Below are 27,168 nucleotides of genomic sequence, written 5' to 3' on the forward strand. Positions count from 1 at the left end.
ACTTGTTACCAAAGGGATGAGTAAGCAAATAGCACCCAGTTCCCAACACCCAAGTGGCCCAACACACAACACTTTAATCAATTCTCTTATTAGCTATGGAGACAGCTCCCTTGTAGATGTGAAATGTGAAATGTAAAAAGGTATAATGGTACCTTATATATAAATCAATTTGTTTGGCTATGTTTGTTCTCAACTCATTGACCCTATCAAAGAACACCTACCTATACCTATACCGACTCTGCCCCCAATGAGCCAAATTCCACTCAAGTCCAGAATCCCACTAAGCGGTCATCCTTGTCTGGATCCTAAAAATCTCGCTGTCATCTTTATATAATTCCGTCCACCAGAAGAAAGTTCCTATGAATTAAGAAAGTAAGAAAGTGTTGATAACAGCAGGGACATATCATCCGTGTGCTTCTTCTAATTGATACTCTTAACTTCTTCTTCATTCTGGCAAGATGAGAGGTTCTTTCTACACCTTCGCCATATTGGCCTGCCTTTTGGCCTTTGTTGCGGCATGGAGTAAAGAAGGTGAGTTGGCTTATATAGCCCATCCCATTAATATTGGACAATTTCGGCCCAATTCCTTGCCTTAATTGCGTCTTGCACACTTTCAAATGTATCAGTTAGCTCATAGCAAATCATAGATCAGGAAATCTTTCGTCTGCAGAACGAAGTCGCTACCCATGACGGCCCTGAGGTTACATTCTACGATCTCCTCGATATCAAACCATCTGCCAACCAAGAGGAAATAAGAGCTGCCTACAAGAAGAAGTCCCGTACTCAACATCCTGATAAGGTCAAGGCTCAATTCGTCGCCGATAAATCTACAGGAAAGGGCGAAAAGTCCAAGAACAAGAAGTCTGGTGCCAATGTCTCAAAGGGTCCTTCGCAAGCTGAAATCAAGGCACATTACCAAAAAGCTAGCGATCGATTCACACGTTTGGGTCTTATAAATAAGATTCTTTTGGGAGAGGGGCGCGCGCGTTACGACCACTTTTTGAAAAATGGATTCCCAAAGTGGAAGGGCACTGGATATTACTATGCTCGATTCCGTCCTGGTTTTGGCTCAGTGCTTGTGGGTCTCTTCATCTTCGTTGGAGGTGGAGGTCATTATCTCGCCCTCTATTTGAGTTGGAAAAGACAGCGCGAGTTTGTTGAGAGATACATCACATTTGCAAGAAACGCTGCATGGGGTGGAAATCCCAATCTCAACATTCCAGGCCTTGATGGAGCCGCTACACCTGGAACCGATACCGATGGTGATGCCGAGCCTATGCAACCAATGAATCGAAAAGAGCGACGCAGGCAAGAGAAATTTTCCAAGACTGACAAGACTGAAAAGAAAGTCAAGAAGTCTAAGGCGTCAGCACCAGGAACTCCAACCTCTATTACTGGACCAAAGAAGAGGGTCGTTGCTGAAAATGGGAAAATTCTCGTGGTCGATTCTGCCAACAATGTTTACTTGGAACAAGCTGACGAGGATGGCAAAAATCGAGAGTTTTTGCTTGATGTAAGTCACTCCTTAATTTCTTTCTAAACATTTTGCTAATTCACCATTTAGCTTGACGAGCTGCCTGCCCCTTCCATGAGAGAAACTATTCTTTTCCGCTTACCAATCTTCGCTTTCAACAAAACTATTGGTCGTGTCTTGAACAAAACTCCAGTCGAGGAAGAATATGAAGAGGTTGAAGAAGCATCTAGCAGTTCCGGTGCTGATGATTTTGAAGTTCTTGAGAAGGTCAAGACCACTGCAATTAACGGCAATGGTAAAGCAACAAGGAGAAACAAGAAGAATGGTCGATGAGCATGGAAACATTCTGGGTAGATGTTGTAACAAAATATTTGTAGCTTAGAAAAAAGTTCGATCACATTTCAATTCATGAGTCAATTAGCTCCAAAGCCCTGAAGTCAATGGCTGGTTCTGAAGATCTCATCACATAGTTCTTGGTTTGGATGTCTGTCTTTTCCTGTGTTCATATTGATGATTGCACATGATCCCTAGGGCATGATCCTTGGTACTTGAATATTTTAACATTGCACTTTGCAGTAAGGAGACGCCAAGTAAGTCAGTGGCTACCCAAGTATAGTTCGTTCGGTCTGTTTGAAGCTCTATACAAACTTAGCCACAATTCTTTCACCCCAAAATAGTCCCTACGCGCTTCGTAAAAGCTCATGGATCAGACCAAGTCCAATCCTGGATCTTGACATCTCATCTTCTCGTCCCGATCTCTCAACACGTCTAGGCCCTTGAATTTGTCGCGATTTGCTCGATATTTCCGAGGCTATTATTACAGTTCTACTTGTCAATCACAACTCATTAAAGAAGATCGTGTGTTTTCCTCATGTTTATCTTCTTGTCTGCCTTTTTTGGCTTCAATGTAATCAAGCAAAGAAAGTAGTTAGTCTCCTATCCAACAAACGAGCTCCTGCGGCTCTAGTAATAAGCCCGTTCTAGAATGTTCTTGATGTCTTCTTGATGTCTTCTTGATGTCTTCTAGATTCATGTTAAGTCTGAAAATCTCTTCAGTTCGTACTCGTTATCTGTTGATTCATGTCAATTCATTGGGTGGGACGAGGGGATGATTGAGAAAAAACATGTGTTGTGCTTTTCTTCTTCATTAAGCGAGTATGAAAGGGGTGCTCAATAAGATCTCAATGGAGTGCTCAATAGAGTACTTCTTTTTTCGACTAAGTCACGGGATATTAACCCTTTATTATATCCTCATGGGATCTGAAACAGTCTTCTTTGGAATTTTGATTAGATTCTCTGTTAGTGCCAGAAAAGTCTTTTGATGTAGAAGAAATTTTCTGCAATGCGAGTGAATACGGCGGGGAATTTAGGAAATTTTGCACCGAGTACATGAGGTGTAGGGATCTACAAATGAGATGGAATGGAATTGACGCTGGCTCAATACGCCATAACTTGAGATGATGATTGATTCTGCAATCAATTTAAAGATTGCTTCACCAAACTCTGTAAAATTCTGTGCATAGATTGAACGCCGAGCTACGCTTTTTACCATCATGTCGAACCCACTCTATGTATATAAAGTAATCGATCTTCCAAAGAACTTGTTTCCAAAGCCTTTGTCATCTCAGCACCTGTGCTCTCGCTCCCGAACTTATTGAGACCCATTATAGGAAGTCTTCCTCTTCAATCTTCAATAGAAAGACATCTCTTCAAAGATTCTTTGGGCCCGCAGGTACGGAGTGCCCGGTTTGTCTTCTTGTTTATCTTGAACAGCGCCAAATCAAATCATCTATAAATTACGTCAACTTCGTTGCTTTTGATACGATTCTTCTTTTCCCCTTACCCATATTCAATCTTTCAGATTTTACGCCCACTCTCACTCTAAAAATCAATTACCTTCAAACTACATTCATTATGAAGTTCACAAACGCAATCGCTCTCGCCATGTTGGCTGCTACTGCCACCGCCGTCGCGGTCCCAGAGCCATGGTGCGGAAGGTAAGATTTCCCTTCCCATAGATTTATCTTTTGACAGAGTTCATTGCTAACTTATACTTCTAGACCCGGACAACCATGCAAGCGTGAGGCCGTCGCCGTCGCTGCCCCAGTCGCTGAGGCATGGTGCGGACGCCCCGGACAACCATGCAAGCGTACCCCAGAAGCCGAAGCTTGGTGTGGACGTCCCGGACAACCATGTAAACGTACTCCTCTCGCCGAGGCCGAGGCCGAAGCTTGGTGCGGACGCCCAGGACAACCTTGCCGTGCCGTTAAGCGTGCTGCCGAAGCGATTGCTGAGGCGCTTGCTGAGCCCACTGCTGAAGCCTGGTGCGGACGCCCCGGTCAACCATGCAAGCGCGAAGCTCTTGCTGAGGCGGAGGCCAATGCTGAGGCATGGTGCGGACGCCCAGGACAACCTTGCCGCAAGGCCAAGAGAGATGCGTTCGCTTTGGCTTACGCTGCCGATATTGCGCTTGCGCAATTGTAAGTGGTTCCATACCATTGCCTACGATATCGCGCCGAGAACAGGATAACACGCTGCTTACGAAAACTTTCGTCTCGTGAAATTCTTTTCGATTAATTGTAGCGATACCTCGATACATTTCCTTGCTTCCTCTTCCTTATTACATTTATTTCTGTCGACTAGACCAGACTTTTTGCAGTACACAGATTGCGCTAGACTGGTGCGCCGTTGGAAACTTCGATTCATTATTACTTTTTTCTCAAAAAGTATACATAAAAACCATATACTTTTCACTTCTTCGTCGTCGTCATATCATCATATCATATCATATCATATCATTGATATCGATCGGCAGACACACTTTGGGATACCAAACACAAAAAACATGAGATGTTGGAATCTTAGCAAAAGCTGAGATCTCCTCAACTTATTTTCACCACAGATGTCGAATATTGTTGGAGCTTGGGAATAGTTTGCTGGGATTTTCTTTCCGAGAGAATTTTGGTAGCTAGAATGGGGGACAATAGTGTTTCGATTATTTTTCAGGGGGATGACATGCTTTAGATAAGGTTTAGGTGGGAGTCTCTGTCTTTTTTTTGGGGAAAGTGGGAGATTTCTGCTGGCTTCGAAAATGTCATTTTATTATTATTTTCCCCGAATTGGGGTTTTTTCTTGGGATAGTGATTGTGAAATATGTGTGTGTGTGTGTGTATCTGATGTGATTTAGACTGTAAATATGGTGCTAGGAATTCGTGGTATAGAAAATGTGTTTTATGTTGTTCCCTACTGATATCTTCAATATCCGGATACCCTAACAAGCCAACTCTAACCATATCGCCTTTTCATTGAGAATATCCATCCCATGATTTGGCAATTTTTGCATATAGATCTCCTACATGACAGCTTGCATGTTCACTCTCCTACGAACTTTTGCATATCCAAACTATCTTCCAGGAATCAACTGGAAAATATTACACGCCTCCCACCTGTTTGACAGGCTAACATACTCACCGGTCTCCTTAATGAAGGGATTAACACAACAAATTCTTCTGGAATAGGGTGAGATTATTCTGACTAAATTCTGTAAGTAGACTTTTAAGATCTTGAAATGATTGAATTCTCGTTGTCTGTTCAAACGAATTGCGTTAAGATATCGCTTCCCAATCACCTCTTCGATGCCGCAATTGTAGTCACTAGGGATTTATATATCATACCTGGGTAGTGTACAACAAGAAACAATTTCGAAGCGCTTGCAGATTACAATGAGGATTAAATATTCAAGAGAATTTCGAAGAGCTGGAAACCTAAATCTCAGCTGCTGTCGACGAATAGCGAATGAGAATATGGGACTGCTGTGTAGGGGAACTCGGTTAAGTATGAAGGGTAGGGAACGATATAGACTTTTCTTAGTCAGATACGGTTCTGCATCCAACACGTTTAGATTTCGAGTAGTCTCAACTAATGGATATTTAGGTATTTTTGATACACTTTTGTTTGGTAGGAGAGTAGGTGAATAGCTCATGGGGGAAATCCAAAAGATGTGTGATAAACGCGGGAGAAACAAATAGAGAGGGGTATCAGAGAAATATCTCTTCTTTCTAGGTTGTTGAATTATATCTCCTCTGTATCGTGTCACCAGGTCAGAGTTGTGACCTTGATCGAGTCAGCCTGTGGGCCTCAATGTATGGCACAAACAGAGTCATTTACAGCTAACCTACATGATTATGCAAAGGAGAATTGAGCTGAATGGATTTCCTATTGCGAATTGAAAAGTCCACTGCTTGAAACGATAAGAAGAGACGGCTACTGCAAAGCGAATGTGTGGGAAGTACGGAGCGAAATAATGAAGTAAGGGGTTTGTGATAATGACTAGTTAGGCATAAACCACGACACTTATTGAAGCTTGAAGCATGAGATGTACGTGAAGGTGCCAGCAGGAGCACTTGCCGTACGTCACCTTCGTTTTTTACTCTCTAGATATTGTCTCTTATCAATTCAATTCACATCTGCAAACAATGACGAGGTTAGAAGATTATACAGTTGCAGACTCGGCTGAAAAAGGCTATGAACGTCTTGAAGCGAGCCAGAAGCAAAAGTCTGAATAGATTAATCAGTGTAAATTCAAGGGATAGTGCATGTGCCTGATTGTCTTTCGTACTCTTTTGGCAGAATACATTTTGTCATGATAGAGTACTGTACAAATTACACAGGTCATATTTCCCTATTACGCTGGCGACCGGTCCACCCACTATCTTGGGATTGTGATAATCCTCGAGATTTGAATTCTTGCCTGATGACCTTCAACCTTCCAATGTTTCGTTCCTTGTCAATTGGCGTAACACGTTTTCCAATAACACTGACATTTGGTAATGACAGTATCTGTTCTTCTTCTAAGGCTTTGTTCAGGGTAGGAGGTTTAGGTGGAGTGATGAGATGTTGTAAAAGCTTTTCAGCCGTGTTTGAATGATTGATGGCATGATCGGGTATTCTTTGACCTGTTAATTGCATTGTGCGTTTAACAACCTGTAAATTATCAGTGAATGTTTCATCAAATATGTTTCTGGTATAACCTACAGCAAATTTGATGGCTGGGTCAGCGAGAGAAATCTGGAGCCACGAATTTCCCCAAGCTGCGACTAGTGCTTCAGCACTATCCTTCAATGGATCCACGGTTGAACGATCCGCAGCGACGTCCTCTTCCGATTCTGTGGGGTTTCCCTTCTTCACAGTCTCATCAATCTTTGGTGTAGGATCTGGGTGTAAAGGATCTATGTGCGACCTGTCGGCAGCTACATCTTCTTCAGATTCCGTAGGCGCAGTCTTTGTTGAGGTCTCATCGACAGAGGAGGTTGCAGCGAGACGAGCTTTACGCTTTTGCTTGCCCTTTTTGGGAGGCGCAATGGGTGGTGACAATGATTGGATTATCTGTTCTAGAGAACCATTTTCTGAAAACTTTAAGATAGCACCTGAATCCGAAGGACTGATCTGTACATTCTCAGTGAAATCAGTACCGGGCTGACCCTGAGAAATCTCCGACAGTGGCCTTCCAGCTTGTCTCAAGGCGAAAACTTCGACTAAAGCACGATGTAACGCCGCAGTCGCTTTCGCAGAACTCTCGATCTTTTCTTCTGGGAAAAACAGTTTGTATGGATACCGGGCATCCAACTCCTCGCCCCAGGAAGCCTCGTAGCCACCAATGACCTCCAATTCCTTTCCATTGTCTGCCGGCTGATAATCTTCAGCATCCTCAGGTGCTCTTATCTCTTTCCGTTCATATTTTGGTTCCGCTTCTTTCGCTAACAATTGACTAGGCCCGGTGTAAGGATCTGAAGATGTGGCGGTGGATTGTTTGAATAGACTTCGTCGCACTCGCTGGCCAAGTGATTCTTTGTCTGCCCCTCTTAGAGAAGTTGAGAATGAAGAAGTTTGGTTTCTGCATGCTGAGCAACGATATGCGAACGGGTTTTGTGATATAGACCGGGTACGTAAGAGGTCAACAGACCTATCTATTCTCGTTATTCGGCGCATTGTGAGTGGATTGGTAGTTTGAAGTGTAATGCAGTTATTTGGATAACTCTTTGAGCTTGAACTTTTTGGACCAAAGCGAGCTAGTCTTTAAAAGTACTAGCTCACTTTGATTATTATGTGCATCCTTAGACTTGTTGTTACAGCCGGGGAAGCACATCGTCACAAAACGATGATAGTAACAACTTCACCAGAACATCAATTGTGACATCGAGAGGTCTTCATGTTGGAGCATATTGATTGAAAGTTTTCTCGTCCATCAACAGGAATCTCACCAATATTTGAGTAATCTAAAACGCCCAGTATTCAAAGTGCTTGACACATCCCTAGATAACAAAAGATGAGGGGCATATACTTCTTGCTTTTATTGTGTACATTGATTGTTTTAACAATAGCGGATTGTAGGTACCTGTTCAATATCATTGATTCCTTACTTGCTAATTGTTATTAAAGCGCCGCCATCTTTTTGCAAATGTACTTGCTTTACGAATAGCACCATCATTCCCTTGTCTTCACATTCGAGTTCTTCATCAGATAAATCAGATTCGAAGCACGACTCTCGTGCCCCAGCTGCAACATGCACTATGTGTAATCGAGCATTCTGTCTCGCTCAGCGACTACCAATATGTAAAGAGGCCGAGGAGAAAGACGTTTTTACAACGTGCTTTCAACGAGATAGTAGAAAGGATCAGATTGTGGTACTGACTTTCATTGCTGGTACTTTAGGCTTGCTTGGTTGGGCAGCGGTGAGAAAAGTTGTGGATAAGAGAAAAGGCTTAAATGTTGGACTCGGGGATACGCAACAAGGGTATGCTCCCGTTGGAGCTAGATAACTACATACTCTATAGATGCAAACCGAGGAGAATTTCATAGTACACACCTACTTTGAGGGAACAAGTCATTCTCTTCACAGGTTTGCTATTTTTGTGAGGCAATCTAATCCATGACCGAAAGGGCATCATGTGAAATTGGTGCTGGGGATACTACTGTCATTCTCAATCACGCGAAAACGACCTCGGTTGAATCCCTCAGAATTCGAGCATGTTATTCGAACTTTTACGGCAGTGTTTCCAGCCGCTAGGCGTGCAAAGAACGACGTCTAAGATTTTGTTGATTTGCCGTCATTTGAGGGTGAGGTGGGAGATAGTTGATAGTTGGCACCGTTTTCTCCTGGCTTAAGACTGCACTACACTTGCATAAGAACACTGTCTATCTACCATTCTCTCCAAGTATACTACATAACAGCCTCTCATTCTTTGCTTTCAAGCTCAAGCTCAAGCTTTAGTAATAATCCTCTATCCAATACAAGGGACTTGAGCCTTTCGATGGATATAGGTAGGGGGAAGGCTCGAGACGGACAAATGAGTTCCGGCAACCGCCTTTTAGCATGATTTCCAGCGACCCAAATACCAAACTTTCACAGGGAAGATTGAGCCACTTGGTATATTGCTTGACTTACAAACGCAAAATGCTTACAATCCCCCCCAAATATCAAGCCTATTTTACTACTCGTCTTCATCCGAATAATCTCTCCGTCTATCTAAGCCCAAGGCCAGTACTGCCAATGGTGCTACCTACTAAGATTTACAGTTATCGACTTCATCTTAGTACTCGACCTCCGATACAGGCATTACTACCGCGAATGCTATTGCCTACTACTCTTTTCGACTATTAAACCTATCCTACTACTCGACTTCCCATACCAACCACCTGTCCTGTTCATGAAGCTTACCATGCCCTTCAATTTCTCCACTACGATCCTACCAATCATCCAGAGCTATGGAACCAGATATCAAAAGCTTATAACGAATCGTTGCTTAAATGCTACAATATCAAAAATCAAAAGGACTGAAAATTCTTGCGGATAGAAGGTCAAGATTGCTTGGAGCTAACTCGGAAATATAACCTGGATCGGATTGGCCCTCCAAATTTTTGACTCGACTATTGCAGTACTTGATATATAAGTTTCTTCAATGTTAGCTAGGTATTTGAGGGGCTAGCACACTTCATTGATAGGAGCACACTTTACATATAAGGAGATAGAACCAGAGTTATGTAATTTCTCAAAAACTCCGCGATCTTGGCAGATGGATTTGGTTTTTATTGTAAAGCATTAAGTTTAGTACATCATCTTTCATTCCTCTTGGATTATCCAACCGTTTTTCCCGATGGTCCATCGCCGAGCGCTGCCTCTTTCCTAGCCTCCCACTCAGTAATAGCAAGCATACACCACTCAAGCCTCTTCTTTTTTATTTTCTCTTCATCCACTATTTTCTCACCCTGACGACCTGGTCCTGTCGTGGTATAATCAATTGATTGATGATACTCTGGCTCGCAATCTGGACATCCATATCCTGAATTTATGAGTGTACGATTTAAGATCGAGGGACAAAGTGCTGTGTCGGACTTTTGCCGTTGGTTTAATGGAGGAGGGAGTGATAGGTTATGGATCACTTGTGGACAGGTTGTTATGATTTGGCCAGGGGTAGTAGATGTAGCAGATGACTTAGGATCGGATGATTTGGATGGTATGATGCGAGTAGCGTGATGAAGAGATACTGTAACATGGTTACATGTCTGATAGTAGGTGCTGATTAATTCGCATGGTGTTGATTTGGGTTCCGCTGCCATGTTTGAGTGATTAGCATCTTGAGCTTTCTCATAGATTTTCACGGTGCTAGTTAGGTCGTTAGCAATCGAAAAGGTCCCAAAGTTGTCAAAGAATTGAGTATGCCCCGTTTCGGGATATGCTGGGAACGGTTCCATGAATCTTGAGAACAATGGCTTTGTGAGTTTGTGTCTACTACTCTTTCCCACTACATTCCAGGAACCGAGACTTAAATGCTCAGAGAACTAGCATCCTAACTTCCTCATATAGCCCAAATACCCCAAGATTTTCGAAATCTCAAATTTAATATGCCGCTGTCTACACGAGTATTTTTAGGCTTCATGTAGAGACAAACGCAAGTCATTACAATTCTGTGTTTTTACCTCACCCAAAGTCCCATCGCCTTGTATCCAAGTATTTTAATACATCAACCAATACCCGAGTGTATCAAAGATTCCACTGAAGTTGAATGAAAGAGAGACAGACTACTAGGGGCTTACTTCGTCTCCTCTCAATTCTGATATGCATAGAAATAATGACCGTGAGAATGGAGCCCGAGCTTTCCCCGCAAGGCGAGACTACCCCTCGATGATACAGACAGTAGCGTATAACAGGCATAAGAAAGAGTATGATTAATTGAAGTTCCAACGTGTATGCAGATACTGTTCTAGAACTAGAGCGAAGTGAAATAGCCTCCACCTCCATGGTAGTAGCCCAGAGAAGCGTCATATTGAATCTCAATGAAGCGCCCATTCTACCTAGACACGTGCAAGATACCTCGATAGGTAGTAAACGTAATGGCATTTATAATTTCCCATCAAATACTGAGATTACGGTACCTGTATCGATGTATATAACACATAAGAAAATACGTTCCAATCTCTCCTCTAACATATCACACGAATAGAAAAATACATATTCAAGAACCAATATACACGAATTATACCAATCCATTCTGTAGATATACGTATGATGATACTTGGTTAGAATTTCCGAAGATTAATTAATGTGAAAAAATCGAGTGAAGCGTGAAATTCCGCTCCGTGACAAACCGATTCCACATGCCGTTTCCCAATTAGGTAAAGGCTGATTATCTCCAGCCGGGTTAAACTCTACCTTTTCACGGGTATTCCGACCAACTGAATATTTGCGGCTTTCTTTAACACAATCAACCTACCAAAAATCCTTAATATTCTCTCATTTTTAAGATGCTGGCAAGAAACTCTGTCAGGTCGGCGCAAGTATGTAAATTAATAAAGAATTCTCAATCGCATATTCTGAATTTGCAGATCATGTCTATGGCTCTCTCTTAGTTTGTCACAAGCTAATACCAACTTCTTATCAGAGCCTTTTGCGAACCGCCCACGTCGCTCCCACTAGAACTTTCGCAACTGTTCAATCCGACATCTTTAAGCCTACAAAGTATGGTGGAAAATATACCGTTACTTTGATTCCTGGTGACGGTATTGGAGCCGAGGTTGCCGAGTCTGTAAAGACAATTTTCAAAGCAGACAATGTACCGGTCGAATGGGAACAGGTTGATGTATCTGGTGTTGAAACTGGAGACAAACACTCCGAGGACTTGTTCCGGGAGTCAATAGCATCCTTGAAGAGAAATAAGCTTGGTCTTAAGGGTATCTTGCACACACCTGTCGAGAGATCTGGTCACCAATCTTTCAACGTCGCACTCAGACAAGAACTCGATATCTACGCATCCATTGTTCTCATTAAGAACATCCCAGGTTACAACACTCGCCACAAGGATGTCGATCTTTGTATTATCCGTGAGAACACTGAGGGAGAATACTCTGGATTGGAACATCAATCGGTTCCAGGTGTTGTTGAATCTCTTAAGATCATTACCCGCGCTAAGTCTGAGAGAATTGCCAAATTCGCATTCAGCTTTGCTCTTGCCAACAACCGTAAGAAGGTTACCTGTATTCACAAGGCCAACATCATGAAGCTTGCAGATGGTCTTTTCCGCAAAACCTTCAACGATGTCGCTAAGGACTACCCCACTTTGGAGACCAACGATATGATTGTCGACAACGCATCTATGCAATGTGTATCCAGACCACAACAATTCGATGTTATGGTTATGCCTAACTTATACGGAGGAATTCTGTCCAACGTTGGTGCTGCTTTGGTCGGTGGTCCAGGTCTTGTTCCTGGATGCAACATGGGACGTGAAGTTGCTGTTTTCGAACCTGGGTGCCGTCATGTTGGTTTAGATATCAAGGGCAAGGATCAAGCTAACCCAACTGCTATGATTCTTTCTGGTTCCATGCTTTTGAGACATCTTGGTCTTGATGACCACGCTAACAGAATCTCCAAGGCTGTCTATGATGTTATTGCTGAAGGGTAAGTGATTCCAATCATGAGCTATATGTCTACAAGTTACTAATATTCCTACAGGGCCGTTAGAACCCGTGATATGGGAGGAAACAGCTCAACTAACCAATTCACTCGTGCTATTTTGGATAAGATGGAGTTGGCTGCATAGATTGGTGGATAGACTGTATAAAGAATACCCTAGATGGATCGGAGTGTACATTAAGGGGTTGAAGTGCATTAAAAATTCATTATATCCGCAGATTTTGTTTGACTTTGAAGTGATATTTGTCGTTTCTAATTTTGCTTCGAAATTCAGCAATACAGCTATCAAGGTGTTTGGGATGATTTCGATTACAGAGAACGGAGGCATTCTACACTCTTTCTTTTGAAAGCAGCCAGAAAGACTAGCATATAGGTTCAAAAAATTGACATTCGTCTCAAAGATCCTCCCATCCCTACCACATCTCTCCCCATAATTTTGCCGGAGTTCGCTTCTGTCCTTGAATTCAAACATCATGGGGGATGAGCCAATGACAAAAGGACTTTCGAGCGAAGCGAGCAATGGGGGTTTGGGGGCTCGCCCCCATCATTAAGAAACATCAATGCAATATAACGCACCGCTGACCCTTCAGAGACTACTGCCGTGAGGGCAGACTGGAGTATGTACAGAGGGTATTTTGTCTATTTGTACACCCCTCTTGGACTGTCTCGCTACTTCGAGAGTGGTACACTAGGCCATTCAGAAAAGCTTATAGATGGCAAGGTTGTTACGGGTTTCAATTGTTAGAAATATGGGCATGGCATCATCATCATCATTCGAGCCCTGCAGTTACACAAAATATGTCTTTCAATGTTAAATTAACTGATATCATGACACTCCGTACCCCAGTCTCCCCAACGCCATTGCATGCAAATACATACGTGAACTTTTCCAAACCAAGCCCCTTAAAAAGCAATGTTTCTCTTCCGTCCTGTATATTTACTCGAATTCTTAACCACCTTTCCTTTTCTTTCCATCTGTTCCTTCTTCCCCAAAATCCATGCCTTGCTACCTTTCTTCACATCCTTTCTACCCTTCTCTCTATGCTTCTTCCTAGCATCCAACACATCAACTCCATCCATTCCCTTCACTATTCCCGTAATATCTCCATTACTAGTTTCCACATCTCCTCCACCAACCGTCAAAACCAAATACAACTTCGCATTTTTCGTACCCGGATCATCCTCCAAAATACCCGCTCCAAAACCAGCCTTGATAGCAGCACCGGTAATCATCGTTCTCTGCTGATCATTCTTCGGATAAAATTGACACACAGCTCTTCCTCCCCTCTTCAACGAAGCATACAATCCTCCAAAAAACCTCGACAGTCGTCCTGCACTCGACACCTCACTACTTTCCGCATTGCACAACCATTGAATCGCACTAATACTAATCGCGGCATCGAAACTTCCGGCTCGAAAGGGAATCCCCTGCCCAATATCGCTTAACATCAAATCGCCCTCTACATCGCGCTGTAAGGCGATGTCGAGCATAGAAGCACTAATATCCATTCCGACCCAAATGTGTGGCCCACCCTCGTCTTCGGGCACGGCGGAGAGGATCTCGCCTGAGAGACCGGAACCGCAGCCGATGTCGAGGAGGAGAGAGGGGGTGGTGAGATCGAGGAGCTCGAGGGCCCGGTTGGTCATGCTCGCTTGGATGTTTTGGATTCGGGAGGAAGTAGTGTATTTGCGCGCTTCGGTGTCATTGTAGTGAAGATCTGGGGGGCTAGAGTGTGTTAGGAAGATGGGAACGGGAATGGGAAATTGTCGCATGGAGGGGAGGGGACGAGGGGAATTCTTACAGTGTATCTTCTGGGCGAGACATTTTTGTATTGGGGAATTGACGTTGATTTTACTTGGTTATGGAAATATACCCAAGGAAAAATGAATGTCCAAGGTTTACACTGGTCTTTCTAAAAAAATAAAAAAAAAGTGAATTGAATTGTCACACACGAACATATCAATACTCGATGCGAATAAATGCGATAAGAAGATAAAAATTCTGGTACCAGAAAAACATGCCGAAGATTAACCGAACCGAAGATCTGGGGTAAGGTAAAGAACAGCTAACTAGAACCCCTCCTATTTACACATTTTACCTCTGCAAACATAATGCAGCACTCGTAACATCTCACTGTCAATTTTCAAACATCATGTGGATCTTACCCATTGTCGGATATCTGGGCGTGGCGGTTGGGTTTGGTTTCCTGACTACTGCCATTGGTAAGTTTATCCTATGCTCTTGAGCTCGAATTTCTTGGTCGGGTCTCCTGAATTCATTGACGATGCTGGTTTTTCTGTATGTGTATGTGCGAATACTGACTCTGTATATAATGTAGCCTCTGGATTATACTATCTTTCCGAGCTCGTCGAGGAACACACGGTGATGGCAAAGCGCTTCTTGACTCGAATGATATATGCGATTATTGGGATTCAAGCCCTTCTATGTCTGGTCGATGGATTTAGTTTCAAACTCAGCATCATGAGTATCCTCTCTCATCTGGTCTATTTGGGGAACATGAGGCGATTCCCAGTTGTCCACTTGAGCAATCCGCTATTCCTCATTTCATGCGGTATGTCCTTCCCCCCTTTCCCCAATCTCGAGTCTAGACAGAAGACTAATGATAGGCATTAGCTCTGGTATTAGTAAACCACTATCTTTGGTTTCGCCATTTCGCAGCAGGTCCTATACAAAACCCAACTTCCATCTATGATACGTCTGGATATCCGGATTTCACACAGATAGCTTCGTATTTCGGATTGTGTGTATGGTTGACGCCGTTCGCACTTTTTGTGTCTTTGTCTGCGAGTGATAATGTGTTGCCCACTATGGGGAGTGAGGAACCGAATATGCCAGGAGGAGCTGGAAAAGGAAAGGGGAAGAGAGAGGGAATTGCTAAGGTTATTATTGATTCGGTTAGGAATGGGATTGCGGAGTTAGGGAGGATTGTTGGGTTTTGGAAGGAGGATACGGGGTTTTGATTGTAATATAGCATTGTACGGATACCAAGGCAGCGGCATGAGGAATTGTAAGATTTATGAAAGAAAACTCAAGTGGGACTTTGGAAGTGTTTGGGAACTGCATGTCAGTGAAAAGACGAGTGTTTGATATTGTGCTAATAATGTGCAATGTGAATAAGCAAGCCCTCAGGGGTATCTTCCGATGGTACTCCTAACCCAGGTTACCCATTCCGTGTGTTCAACGCCCTAAAATAAGTATGTGTTCTATGAGTGAGTATGTGTATAGCGATAATGAATAGCAACATTTGAATCTTAGATGTTAACCTTCCATGGCAATATCAATAGCTGACACAGAAACGTAGTACACGGCACGGACATATCTTCAAGAAGCGTCCTTGATATCGGTCAGGTTCTCCATGGCACTCAAACGAGCAAGAATAACAGCGTTAAATTCTCGAGCTATGCTCAAAGTATTACTCTCGATGATTTTCATGCTGTCCAATATGCGACGTTCAAGTTCTTGGCGTTTCTTGTCCAGGGAATGAAGTTGTTTCCACTGAGCCTTTTGAAGTTTGCCTCTACCTGGTCGTTAGTAAGAGACCATATGAGTTTTTCGTGTAAGCCTAAACTCGGGTTCGACAGCTGTAATTGTGGCATTGTATCCCGTGCAAGATATGGATACTGGATGAGAATGAATGATGAATTGCAAGAGAATAAGACACACCTTTGGATTCTCTTATTCTCATACAAAACACCAAGCTTCTTCCTGACTTCCTTGGTGCGCTGAGCACGTTCATTTTCAATCTTGTTACGCTTTGCATCACGGCGCTTTTTTGTCTGGAAGGTATCTTGTTAGTCTGAGTATAAGAAGGATATAAAAGGAATCAATACATCAGCCATCATTTGGTTGGCTCTCTCGACAAAATCCATATCTGGAACAGAATCTTGGGAAACGAGGGATCCCGCATCGTCATCCATGGTGAATCGACCTGGCATTGCGAATGAGAGTATGGGGAACGTGAGTATCGTGTGTTGAAGAAGTTCATTCGGTGTGTGTCAAAATGAGGTGAGGAATGCTTGATGAATTTGGAGTTTGGAGACATCAGATATCAGATATCAGATGAGACGAATTCTTGAGGATGTATATGAATGGACATTGAGACGAGAATCATGAGATGCATGTGAAATTCAAGCTCCCCATCACAGCCAATCAGACACTAGCTTACTATCTTGATATCCCTACCCCACAAAAATTTACAAAAAGTTCCCGACCACTTTTTTCTCCGATTTCTCGATATCCATCAACACCAAACAAAACATTATTAAACGTTCTTTTATTTTCAATTCTTTATCACCACACCCAATTCCACCACAAAGATGGGTCTCGCTGCTCCTAAGAAGTGTGTTCCCTCTCCATCACTCCTATTAATCAATTGTTTCTCATAAATTACAAACTAACAAACATTCCTCTAGCAAAATAAAACTCTCCCACGATCCAAATAATACAAGATGGTCTGGAAATACCGACAGTTTCGGTCATCGCATGATGAAATCACAGGGCTGGACACCTGGTGAATATCTTGGAGCAAAAGATGCCGCGCATGCAGAATTTCATACCGAAGCTAATGCGTCGCACATTCGTGTGGTGATTAAAGATAATACATTAGGATTGGGTGCGAAAATAGGGAGTGGAGTAGGACATGGGGAGTGCACAGGTTTAGACGTTTTCCAAAACTTATTAGGGAGGCTGAATGGAAAAGAAGAAGCGGAAATCGAAAAGGAACAGAAAGGAAGGGAAGACTTAAAGAGGGCAATTTACGCGGAGAGGAAATGGGGGAGTATTAGATTTGTCAAGGGAGGGGTTTTGATTGGTGATAAGATTCAGGATTTAATTGATGGAGAGAAGGAGAGACTTAAGGCTTTGGAGATTAAAGAGAAGGCAGCAGAGAATAGTAGTGAGGAAAGCGATTCTAGCTCAGATGAGGAGGAAGAAGAGAAATCACCAGAACCTGTGACCGAGAAGAAGAAGCCGTCGAAACGAAAGAGAGAGGAACAGGAAGACGAAGAGAAGACATCCAGCAAGAAGAGCAAGAAGGAGAAGAAGGAGAAAAGGGAAAAGAAGAGCAAGAAGAGGAAGAGTGAAGATGAGGATGATAAAGACAAGTCCGAAATCAAGAAATCGAAAAAATCCAAGAAAGATCGCAAGTCGAAATCGAAATCTACCTCCGAATCAGAAGATGAAACTTTAGACGAATCCGCACTGAAGGCACGCAAGAAGGAAAAGAAAGAGAAGAAGCGAAGAGAGAAAGAGGCGGCAGGCGTAGACACCGAAGAAACAACCTCTACCTCCAAATCCTCCAAAAAATCCAAGAAAGATAAACACAAATCATCCTCCACATCCGAAGCCTCCACCAAGGAGAGCACACCAATAGTCTCAGAAAGTAGTGCAAGATCAGCACCTATGGGTATACGCTCTATACGAGCTCGACATATTGCGCAGAAGAGGATGGCTAGTATGGATGTTGCAAGTTTAAACCAGGTTCGTATTCTTATTACTTCCAGCGGATTTCTCTACTTTGTGTTCGTCGAAAGCTAATCGTTCAACAGATTTTCATGATTAAATCGTAGACATAATGTTGTGGTTTTAAAAATAGAGCAGATTTGAGATAAAAAGGGATAGAGAAAAGGAAGCGAAGGGAATGTTGTAAATATACCAATTTGTTGGAGCGATGATTTCCTATGGTAAAGAGGAGAGAAACAGATACAGGTAAAGATATACCGTACCATACTAAGAAGTATGCGCCTTACCTTACCTCCTCCATTCAACAACCCTTCATTTCTATGTAGGACATTAGAGTCAGAGTCATAAAAGAATAAATAAGATTAATACAAGCTCAGAGTTTGCTCATAACCCATGATGCTAGTCCTCGATTCTCTATGACTTTTTTTTAATAGCATTCCTGTATCATCATTCATGCATTCAAAGTCATCTCATTTTTTCATATATACATACATACGGATGTGTATGCGCTTCACCATCTCCATGTCACCCCCCATCCTACCCTCTCCCCAACCCCATCCAACAAGCAAGCGATCAACCCCTTACTCCCCCTCGACGAGCAAACAACCTCATTCACATTCCAAACTTTCTACAATCTTTCGGGTAAAGTAGAGAGGAATATATATACACACACACACTCATCACCAGCCAAACACCTCGAGCGCAGCGAGCAATGGGGGTTTGGGGGCTTGCCCCCATCAATCCATCAATTGTTATTAACTATGGGTTAGTAGTTATACAACAGTGTATGTTCGGGTTTATTAATATCTACTTGGATTCTGGTAGTAGATTTGTGAGGTTATTCCCATCGAAGCTTGAGGAGATGAAGATACACACACCAAGTACGCTTTCAAATGCGCCAAGGAAATGAACATAAAAGTCACAAGTAAAACCCAGATCGAGATCGAGATTGCTTTTAACATGTTTTTTGAATTCCAATTCTATCCGCTCGTCGACATTGTGAAGGTCCACCGAGAACAGCTAGCTAATTTGTTCATGTAAAGTACAATTTAGAAAAGGAGAAGGCCAGCTGCGTGAAAGGCTCAAACGCTTAAACTAAACATTCCATGCCATCCCAATCCCAACATATCGTTTCATTTCATTCATGTAAGCAAGTAAGGCCATGCCAAACCACCCGCCTACAATCCCAGCGAAGTACAAGCGCCAGCAATACAAAGAAGTTCATCAATCATCAATCTGGATCTTTTAAAGGCATCCATGTATTCCATCTCACACATCTGTCCGAGAGCGCCAGCCTGCTCAGGATCTCTTTCTTTAATTGTATCGTTTGCTCCGTTGAGCATGTTCTGGGCCCAGTAAGCCTTATAGCTAGCATCTTGAACCTCAACCAAGAAGTAAAATAAATTTCGAAAATAAAACGTCCAGCGTACACTCCGATATCCGTTCACCTAATCCTATATTCTTTCCATTTCTTGCTCCCTAGAGCTGTGGATATTTTCAATGGTTCAGTTTCCATCGTTCACTATGTCCGTTCCACCTCGATTCTGCAGATCTGATACTCCGTGCCCTTGTCATATCGTAGCGAAAGCAATTGTAGATGGTTATAATCGATAGCTGTAAAGAAATTCCTTTGTTCCATTGATACTTGATCAAACAACGCCATAAGTTTGAGAGATTCACTCCTGCTCATTTTCAATCTCTTGCTCGAGAAAGACAAAAGGAAATTTGTGTGCGTATTCATAGTAATCAATCCATGTAGAAATCGCCCTTCAAAATACGTTCTTGGAAGGCATCTGGTTGCTTTCGAGCGGGCTTTGGTGTCGCGACAGGAGGAATGACGGAAGTGGGTGGGGCTGGGGCGTCACCAATACTCTTGGCTCGCTCATGCATTGGAACATTAAATCTTTGACTATTTGGGGGAGAGGTTGACATGATCGGACGTTGGGATTGAGAGACTTGACTCTCGGCACGAGATCTAAGCTGCTCAGACCAGTTGAAACCGCCTTCACCTGGACGAGCAGAAGAAGCAAAGTCAGAGGGAGTTCTGGGTTTTGATTGCGTGCTTGCCTGTTGAGACTGAGTTCCTGGAGGGGTTACTCTACCACCACCTTGTGAACCTGCTGGAATTGGGGATAATGTAGAAGTAGTATAAGAAGGAGTTCTACCATTTGCGCCCGGGCTACCACTGCCCGTACGAACAGTTCGAAGTGCTTGAGCACCAAATGACATACGACGTGCAAAAGGTGTAGTTGGTGTACCTCTAGAAGGTCCATCCTCATCATCAATAGCACTTTCATCAATTGATTCAGAAGCTGTAGTTGATACACTACCACGTCGACCACCGAAAGGAAACACTGACGATTGCGTAGGAGATGCACCAGCACCAGATAAACCAAGTGTAGAGATTGACATTCTTCGTTTGTGATCATGAGATGCGCCTGTGCTAATAGGACCAGGGAACGGACCGACCGGACCTCCGGCCGATGTACTATTTGAACGAAAGATGTTGGTGAATGTTTGTGCAGTGATGGAACCACGGCGAGGTCTAGAGGGTTCGTTTGGAGGTGTAGTGGCACCGTTATTGCCATTGCCGTTTGAAGACATATCTGCGTTTGGATTGTAACTGTAAAGGTAGGGAATTTATTTGGTTGAATATCACGACGGTGATGTTGGTGGTTTGACTGTTGAATCTAGGCGAGTTTCGAGTGAGAGATTCTTCAGATAGCCGTAAGCTGCTCTCTCAGCTTCGGAGTAATGGGTCGAAGCTGATATACTCGATTTGTGTCGTGTTTGATAAGGATTTCTTTGTCGTTGAGTAGATGAGATTCGATTTACTTAGAATTGATATCAACGGAGCTATCCCCACGAGTTTCTTTGTTCTCTTTCTTATCGGTTTCTTCGTTGAAGTCACCTACCTAATGGTTGGTAACTTTATAGTGTGAGTGTGAGTGTGAGTGTGAGTGTGTGTGAGTGTGAGTGTTTGTGTATGTGTGGTGTGGGTGGGGTAAGATCTTAATCTTTCGTGTGGACTTGCTGGAAAGTGTATGGGGTTATGTGAGGTTCTACAATCTCAAGTAGAATTGATGGTATGAAAAGAGAGAGAGAAATCTAGAAGGGTTAGGGAGAAAGAAGGAAGGTATGAAGTAGAAGTGGTTTCTTGAGGAATGAAGAAAGTGTAGTGGTTGAATTTGAATTGATAGGAAGGAGAGGAAATAGAGGAAAGAGAGGAAAGATAAGAAGAATCATTCGTTGATATATACCATAGAGTAAGAGAGGGGAATCAGATCGACTTAAACTTTATGAAGGAAAGGGAAAGAGGAAGAGGAAGAGGAAGGGGTCAAGGTGATTCACTCACAGCATCGATAGCTACATTCATTATCCCTGTCTAGCTCACAGCCGCTAAGGCTTTCCCCGCAAAGAAATTTATACTAAAAGATGCTAAATCTGTCACGCTAAGCCCGATTTGTATCTGACGTCGTTTTTTGACAAGGACCTTCAAGGAAGCCATCTCCGTGCGATGTCTGAGGATGTGTTGGTAGCTTGTAATATATAATCATATTCCTTTGTATCTCAAACTCAGGTGTATAATCATGATTATGATTATGATTATTATAATTATGATTATTGTTCTTATTATTATTCTTATTCTTATTATTATTCTTATTATTATTCTTATTATTATTCTTATTATTATTATTATTCTTATTCTTATTCTTATTCTTATTCTTATTATTATTAATTTACTAATAGATATCTCACTACCTACCTGGATAGACATTTCTCACTCTTCAAGTGAATAAAGAATCATTAGATTGAATGATCGAAAGAAAATCAAAGGCTTATGAATCTATCCAGTCCAACTACCGACATATTCACTGGATCATCTCGGTCGTATGGCGTATCATTGCGTGATTGCTCGTATATACTACATAGTACAGTACGATTAATCGTATGAACTTTCCCATGAACTCATCTAATCTGCAAGTCTCTGATGTTTCTTTTATCGTACAAAGCAGAGGATCGTTACCGAAGCATGATTCTCACAACGGCATTGTCCGAAATCATAAGATCGGATTGATGATTCTCATGACTTCTGGGTACTCGTACTCTTCCTCGGATCATCTAGATTATTGATCTTTTATCGATCAATGTCCACATTCATTCCCATATTTAAAAAGGGCTGGCGTGGATCTTCCCTGCCCATCCGCCGTGGAGTCGATACGCTCACTAGTCAGTGCTTGATCTATCTTATTGCTACACTATGAAGATCAGCAACTACAAAAATCCCGTCAAAACTCTCAATAAGGTTGGACCAGGTCAAGCTTTACACAACATATCGTCTTCTCATTCGTCTCTTGACCAGAATCGCTCCCTTGTTTTTTCCACTTTCCATTTCCACCTTCCACTTTTCAACATCTGCCGTGTGGTATCTATCAAAAAATCACTACGAAGTACTCTGTATATACTTTAGTGGACCCTTCCCCAGATTTTAGTGGTCCATCCAGGGAATCTTTCTCACACCTGGACACGATATTCTTGCATAGGTACATTTGGTGGATTTCTTACACGCAGCACCAATGATGAAAGCTCCTCAGAGTGATGCATATGTACTTCATATACTTGCCCTTGGATGATGTGTTAAGCTTTCTTGTCAATTTCTGGGTTGTTGCTATCAAGTAGCCAAAAGCATTGTTCATGATGACGAATGATCGTCATTTTTCATATCGAGAGTACTCGAGAGTGAACGCCGAAAGAAAGGAATGGAAAGTTTGCATGGGCATCACATTTATCCAATTTGTTGAAACAATGACAAGGGGAAATCGACTCCTTAATTCATATACATCGACCAGATATGCCTTTCGATCTTCAGGATCATCAAAGGACCCCAAGAAGATCAATATTGGATTTGACAATCATTGCCATCTTCCGAGACAACCGCAAACTTTGAGTGGAGGAATTGAATGTTGTGACGAATCAATTGTGTCCACTTGGAAGCCACCCCGAAGCTCGAAATGCGAGGTTAGGACCCCCCCTAAAGTTGTGCTATGGCACATCGATAAATAAAATAAAAGCTTCCATTTCTAGGATGCAAGCTTCGATTCCTCAATCCTCGTTTTCTCATGGTTCAACAAAGGCACTTTGCAGCTATCCAATCATTACTTTGAAGTATGTTGCTTTTCCCGACAAAGGTAGCAAATCCTTTCAAAAAGGAAATGGAACTTAGATGAAGTCATCAATGTTGTCTCAATTAAAGGATCTTAAGTACAACGGCATGATCAGTTATGATTCTCGGTGACCCATTATTCTGTCCGAGTTGATTTGACATGTAAGAGACGTTTCTTTGTGTGTGATTCTCTTCAATCACGTGATACACACGTTAAGCATTCACATGATCCGACACCAATCAAGTTTCAATGTTCTTTATCTGCATGTCTTTTTGTTTCCGAGATTGAACCTAAAGAGATCGGTTATACTTTCTTGCCAAGTACTCCACGTAAAAGAAAGTTCTTGCGGACCTGGAAAGGTATCTCTGGTATCAACCTTCGGACTATCAGTACGTGGGCATGTATCCGAATCCAAGCAAACGGAGTTGAATGTATTATAAAAAGAGTCTAGCATATGGTTATTAGCATCATCGTATGAGGTTCATTGGTCTATTGGGTTTGACCTACAAAGAACTTAGACCTTGCGTTTCAAGGGTCTCACTGAATACTACTTCTAAGGCATCTTGGTTGGTTCTATCTCATGTGCAAAAGAGTTTGAGTCATGCTTATATTCATATAATATTCCCTCCCATTACTTCAGCGTCGATTGACTTGATTCTGGTACAAAGTCATCAATGTCAACTTGGCAACATGGCCTATGAGAAAATACTCTCGGGGCCCAAGTGATAAGGATTTGTATACTCAGTCGTTGATAACCAAAAGTCTTCAACACAAATCCATTCTCTCTTATTTCGCATTTTGGTATCGTCGAAGTGCAAATATCAACCCAGTTCTAAAAACTCATCAGTTCTCAAGGTAGCTACGTGAAATTCACGTAATTTACAATCGAACTTCTCAAAAGCAAACTATTCCTCATCTCAAACCTACCCGGTTAGAATTGATGATCACGATGAACCACACCTTGCAAGCTCGAGGGAGTGAATTACAAAGCTGCATTGACAACAAAATCCTAGACACAATTCCCCAAACTTAATGTTCAACTAAATTCCCGAGATGCTATATCTTACCCCGCATTACTACTAGGCAGTCAATGCTTAAAGTCTTGGGTCTTGATTTTAGACCTTCTTTTATTCGTTGAACGTTGAACTTTCAGAATTAAGATGCAGGGAATATTGAGATTTACCGATTAATCAAAAGCATCCTCTTGGTCTATACCTGGGATGTATACACTGCATCTACGTATATTTTTGACCCCAGAATCAAGAACTACTTACTCATTGTTGGACTGGAAACTAAATAATCATAGCCCTTCTTTCAACCGGGGATCAATAGAACACTATGGTATACATCGAGTAATCATTTGCCAAGTGGGTAGTGATCACAAGAAGATCGGGGCTTTTATGTTGAGACTGAGTCTGCATGCTTTTCATTCTTTAGTTAGTTGGTGTGATGTGAAAGTATAATGTAAATTCTACGAAACACATCGGAAATCCAACTACTTGGGACAATAAAAGAATAAGAATATCTAGTGATGTCAAGAACTTAGGATCTCAATTTGACGTGAAGACGTCCTTCTACGATCGCCCCCCCTCCCCAGAAGAGAAACCAATACACACCACGAAATCATTGGTTAACCAATAATGAAAAAGTGATCGATGGAACACACAGAGACAAGACCCAATCATGGCAAAAGAATGGAAAGCTCCATCTAAGAAGAGGTCATATCGCATTAGGTAGATCCCGCTCTTTCAATGCCAACATAGCTACGGCCCAGTACTCCACGAAGAGATCCTTCAGGCACACCCCCTCGTACTCTAATTCCACACCTTCTACCCTCCTCTCTCCCAAAAGTACATTATGCGCACAACGATACCGATAGCACAGTCAGCTACTCCAGATGCGACAGGGAAGTCCAGGTCAAGATGAGAGAAGAATTGCGGAAAAGAGGAGTAGGAAGATTGCGGGTACAGGGATCGGGAAGGGGGACAGGTGTGCGCATTGGGGGAGAGGAGTCGAGTTCGAATCGGCTGTACGCGGGGTAGAGGAAGTGGTGGAAATGTTTTTTCATGTGCTATAGAGTTTGATGGAGGGAATGTTTCATCCTTTTTCTATTCTTTTGCAACTTTCTTGCATTCTTTCTTGTTTCCCGCCTCGAGGGGTCAAATGTGGTACAAGTTCATTGCAACGATGTACGGTTCCGATTTTATCTATTATCTCGATCGATATATCATTCGAAGCCGCACTCATTGCCATCTTAAGAATACTACACTCAAACACTCCGTATCATTTTGTCACGTAGTCGGATATTATTTCTCGAGATACGGCACCCTAAACCTTCCCAAGTTATACGAAAGCATTCACATAAGTCAAAACAAGGCGCCAAAAGTTCTAATTTTCTCGACGAACCAAAATCTAAGCTAGAGTATGATGAAAACCAAGATCTAATGATAAAATGCAAATAGCTTGACGAACGATGCAAAGCACCATATTTTGTATGCCGGTGTTTCTCCTCAAGACCATCTCAACTTCATATTTCGCACAGATTGACAATGATCTCAAAAACTTCAAAGATCTCCCGCTTTTACCATTAATGGGCATGTGAAAAGACCAGGGGATAGAATCATTAACTTTTTGCCGCTTCGCATGCACTCAAACTTCCTACAACCGCAAAACACATGACTGGAGATATAGCGTAGGAAATCTGTTTGGAAATTAGTTACTATTCTTTACAGGGGAACCAACCAAACTTACCGCGAGTAATTTAGCAACCTTATGTTGATCTTCCTCCTTAGCATCACTGACCTCTACCATAGTGATAAGTTTCACAGCCGGTGGACCCAAAGGCATAAACATCATCGAGAACCAAAGCATTGGATCTTCACCCACCCAATTTGTATTTTTCGCCAAGTAGTAAATGATTCCTGTAGAAATAAAAGGCCAAATTGCGAATCGTACTGCAAGAACATAGAAAGTTGTGAACCAGGGGGTACCAGTAGGTTCCTTGCCTTTTCCCTTTTCACTAGTTTTGGTAACGGCTGAGTAGAGTGATACTCCTGCACCTACGACTGGTAGGGAGACAAAAAGAATTCCAATGTTTTCAAGAGATGCAGTGAGCCATGCTGTGAAAATTCCTCCCTCGACTGTTTCGTTAAAGAATGCTCGGTGCAGAACTGGTGACAGTCCGACGATTGCACCGGCTATGGCACCAAGAAGAGGTGCATTCAAGAAGTCATAAAAGAAAAGTACCCACCATCGAACTCGATCACCAAGTTCAAACCATCTTTGTCTGCTTATAATAGAGGAAGGACGTCTTTCGTATACGATTGCTCGATTTGTATCTCGTGTAGGAGGTGTCATAGTAGCCGAAGTGCGTCTCGATGGGAAAAAGGAGGTAGATCTGCTAGACATCGCTGGTCGATGCTGAGGTGAAAGAAGATTGGTGTGTTCGGTAGGAAAGTGTAATCTTTCATTATCATCTTCACTCTCACCCTCCCTGTCCTGTTGTACCTGTGCGAGTGCAGACAAAAGATCCTCTTCATCGGGCGGATCAATTGCAAACTCTGTATCCATCATACGAGGACCAACGGCAAATGTCAGACAGCTTGAGAGAACCGAATAAACAAGAAAATATGACTTTGCCTGTTCGACTGGATTGTATCCTGTTCCTCCATCCTCTAAAAGCAACGGATTTAAAAGACCAGTTTGATCTAAAGCTTGAATCAACATTAAAGGGTAACTTGTCGTATTGTTGAACATAATAGTTGCAGTAATCCAATCTGGCATCCCGAAGATGAAATGAGCACCTGCACCGATCAAGAATGAAATCGTGTGTGTTAAGCATGCCCACACCAAAATGACGTTGTAACGATGACCTCCTCCAGCATGTAATTCTCTACCGATCTTGACAAATTCTAATGCGGGGAGAAAGAATTTGACTGAGATTTTGGACATCATTTTGGCAGATTTGCTATCGAGAAGCTTCATATATACCGATAGAGCACCGTAGAATATCACTAGGAGTACAGCCATGCTTGCTTGAAAAGCTGCCACGAGAGATACTGTGAGGCTTGAAGCCATG

General features: G+C 42.4%; 12 protein-coding genes across 12 annotated transcripts; 6 read left to right on the forward strand and 6 right to left on the reverse strand.

Annotated features, from left to right (window-relative positions):
• Positions 1-458: 458 nt before the first annotated feature.
• Positions 459-1,807, forward strand: EAF01_009813 (uncharacterized protein; the record flags this gene model as incomplete). Its single annotated transcript, XM_038918069.1, has 3 exons — positions 459-531; positions 648-1,513; positions 1,565-1,807. 3 exons carry the CDS (start codon positions 459-461, stop codon positions 1,805-1,807), a joined length of 1,182 nt encoding a protein of 393 aa, XP_038766039.1.
• Positions 1,808-3,388: 1,581 nt separating this feature from the next.
• EAF01_009814 (uncharacterized protein) lies at positions 3,389-3,958 on the forward strand (the record flags this gene model as incomplete). Its single annotated transcript, XM_038918070.1, has 2 exons — positions 3,389-3,471; positions 3,535-3,958. 2 exons carry the CDS (start codon positions 3,389-3,391, stop codon positions 3,956-3,958), a joined length of 507 nt encoding a protein of 168 aa, XP_038766040.1.
• Positions 3,959-5,986: 2,028 nt separating this feature from the next.
• Positions 5,987-7,462, reverse strand: EAF01_009815 (uncharacterized protein; the record flags this gene model as incomplete). The annotated part of the gene is made up of 2 exons (XM_038918071.1): positions 5,987-6,457; positions 6,509-7,462. 2 exons carry the CDS (start codon positions 7,460-7,462, stop codon positions 6,146-6,148), a joined length of 1,266 nt encoding a protein of 421 aa, XP_038766041.1. The 3' UTR covers positions 5,987-6,145.
• Positions 7,463-7,799: 337 nt separating this feature from the next.
• Positions 7,800-8,292, forward strand: EAF01_009816 (uncharacterized protein; the record flags this gene model as incomplete). Its single annotated transcript, XM_038918072.1, has 2 exons — positions 7,800-7,860; positions 7,913-8,292. The coding sequence occupies 2 exons, from the start codon at positions 7,800-7,802 to the stop codon at positions 8,290-8,292; spliced, it is 441 nt and encodes a 146-aa protein (XP_038766042.1).
• A 1,315-nt stretch (positions 8,293-9,607) lies between these two features.
• Positions 9,608-10,225, reverse strand: EAF01_009817 (uncharacterized protein; the record flags this gene model as incomplete). The annotated part of the gene is made up of 1 exon (XM_038918073.1): positions 9,608-10,225. The coding sequence occupies one exon, from the start codon at positions 10,223-10,225 to the stop codon at positions 9,608-9,610; it is 618 nt and encodes a 205-aa protein (XP_038766043.1).
• A 1,050-nt stretch (positions 10,226-11,275) lies between these two features.
• On the forward strand, positions 11,276-12,570 carry EAF01_009818 (uncharacterized protein; the record flags this gene model as incomplete). Its single annotated transcript, XM_038918074.1, has 3 exons — positions 11,276-11,308; positions 11,413-12,428; positions 12,483-12,570. 3 exons carry the CDS (start codon positions 11,276-11,278, stop codon positions 12,568-12,570), a joined length of 1,137 nt encoding a protein of 378 aa, XP_038766044.1.
• A 776-nt stretch (positions 12,571-13,346) lies between these two features.
• EAF01_009819 (uncharacterized protein) lies at positions 13,347-14,268 on the reverse strand (the record flags this gene model as incomplete). The annotated part of the gene is made up of 2 exons (XM_038918075.1): positions 13,347-14,169; positions 14,246-14,268. 2 exons carry the CDS (start codon positions 14,266-14,268, stop codon positions 13,347-13,349), a joined length of 846 nt encoding a protein of 281 aa, XP_038766045.1.
• A 328-nt stretch (positions 14,269-14,596) lies between these two features.
• EAF01_009820 (uncharacterized protein) lies at positions 14,597-15,425 on the forward strand (the record flags this gene model as incomplete). The annotated part of the gene is made up of 3 exons (XM_038918076.1): positions 14,597-14,666; positions 14,783-15,016; positions 15,079-15,425. 3 exons carry the CDS (start codon positions 14,597-14,599, stop codon positions 15,423-15,425), a joined length of 651 nt encoding a protein of 216 aa, XP_038766046.1.
• A 361-nt stretch (positions 15,426-15,786) lies between these two features.
• EAF01_009821 (uncharacterized protein) lies at positions 15,787-16,400 on the reverse strand (the record flags this gene model as incomplete). Its single annotated transcript, XM_038918077.1, has 3 exons — positions 15,787-15,982; positions 16,129-16,241; positions 16,296-16,400. 3 exons carry the CDS (start codon positions 16,398-16,400, stop codon positions 15,787-15,789), a joined length of 414 nt encoding a protein of 137 aa, XP_038766047.1.
• Positions 16,401-16,781: 381 nt separating this feature from the next.
• EAF01_009822 (uncharacterized protein) lies at positions 16,782-18,032 on the forward strand (the record flags this gene model as incomplete). The annotated part of the gene is made up of 3 exons (XM_038918078.1): positions 16,782-16,804; positions 16,878-17,943; positions 18,012-18,032. 3 exons carry the CDS (start codon positions 16,782-16,784, stop codon positions 18,030-18,032), a joined length of 1,110 nt encoding a protein of 369 aa, XP_038766048.1.
• Positions 18,033-19,671: 1,639 nt separating this feature from the next.
• EAF01_009823 (uncharacterized protein) lies at positions 19,672-20,529 on the reverse strand (the record flags this gene model as incomplete). Its single annotated transcript, XM_038918079.1, has 1 exon — positions 19,672-20,529. The coding sequence occupies one exon, from the start codon at positions 20,527-20,529 to the stop codon at positions 19,672-19,674; it is 858 nt and encodes a 285-aa protein (XP_038766049.1).
• Positions 20,530-25,713: 5,184 nt separating this feature from the next.
• EAF01_009824 (uncharacterized protein) lies at positions 25,714-27,167 on the reverse strand (the record flags this gene model as incomplete). The annotated part of the gene is made up of 2 exons (XM_038918080.1): positions 25,714-25,791; positions 25,842-27,167. 2 exons carry the CDS (start codon positions 27,165-27,167, stop codon positions 25,714-25,716), a joined length of 1,404 nt encoding a protein of 467 aa, XP_038766050.1.
• Position 27,168: the final 1 nt, after the last annotated feature.

This window comes from Botrytis porri (assembly GCF_014898465.1).
Source record: "Botrytis porri strain MUCL 3234 chromosome Unknown BPOR_015, whole genome shotgun sequence".
In the NCBI taxonomy this organism is placed as follows: domain Eukaryota; kingdom Fungi; phylum Ascomycota; class Leotiomycetes; order Helotiales; family Sclerotiniaceae; genus Botrytis; species Botrytis porri.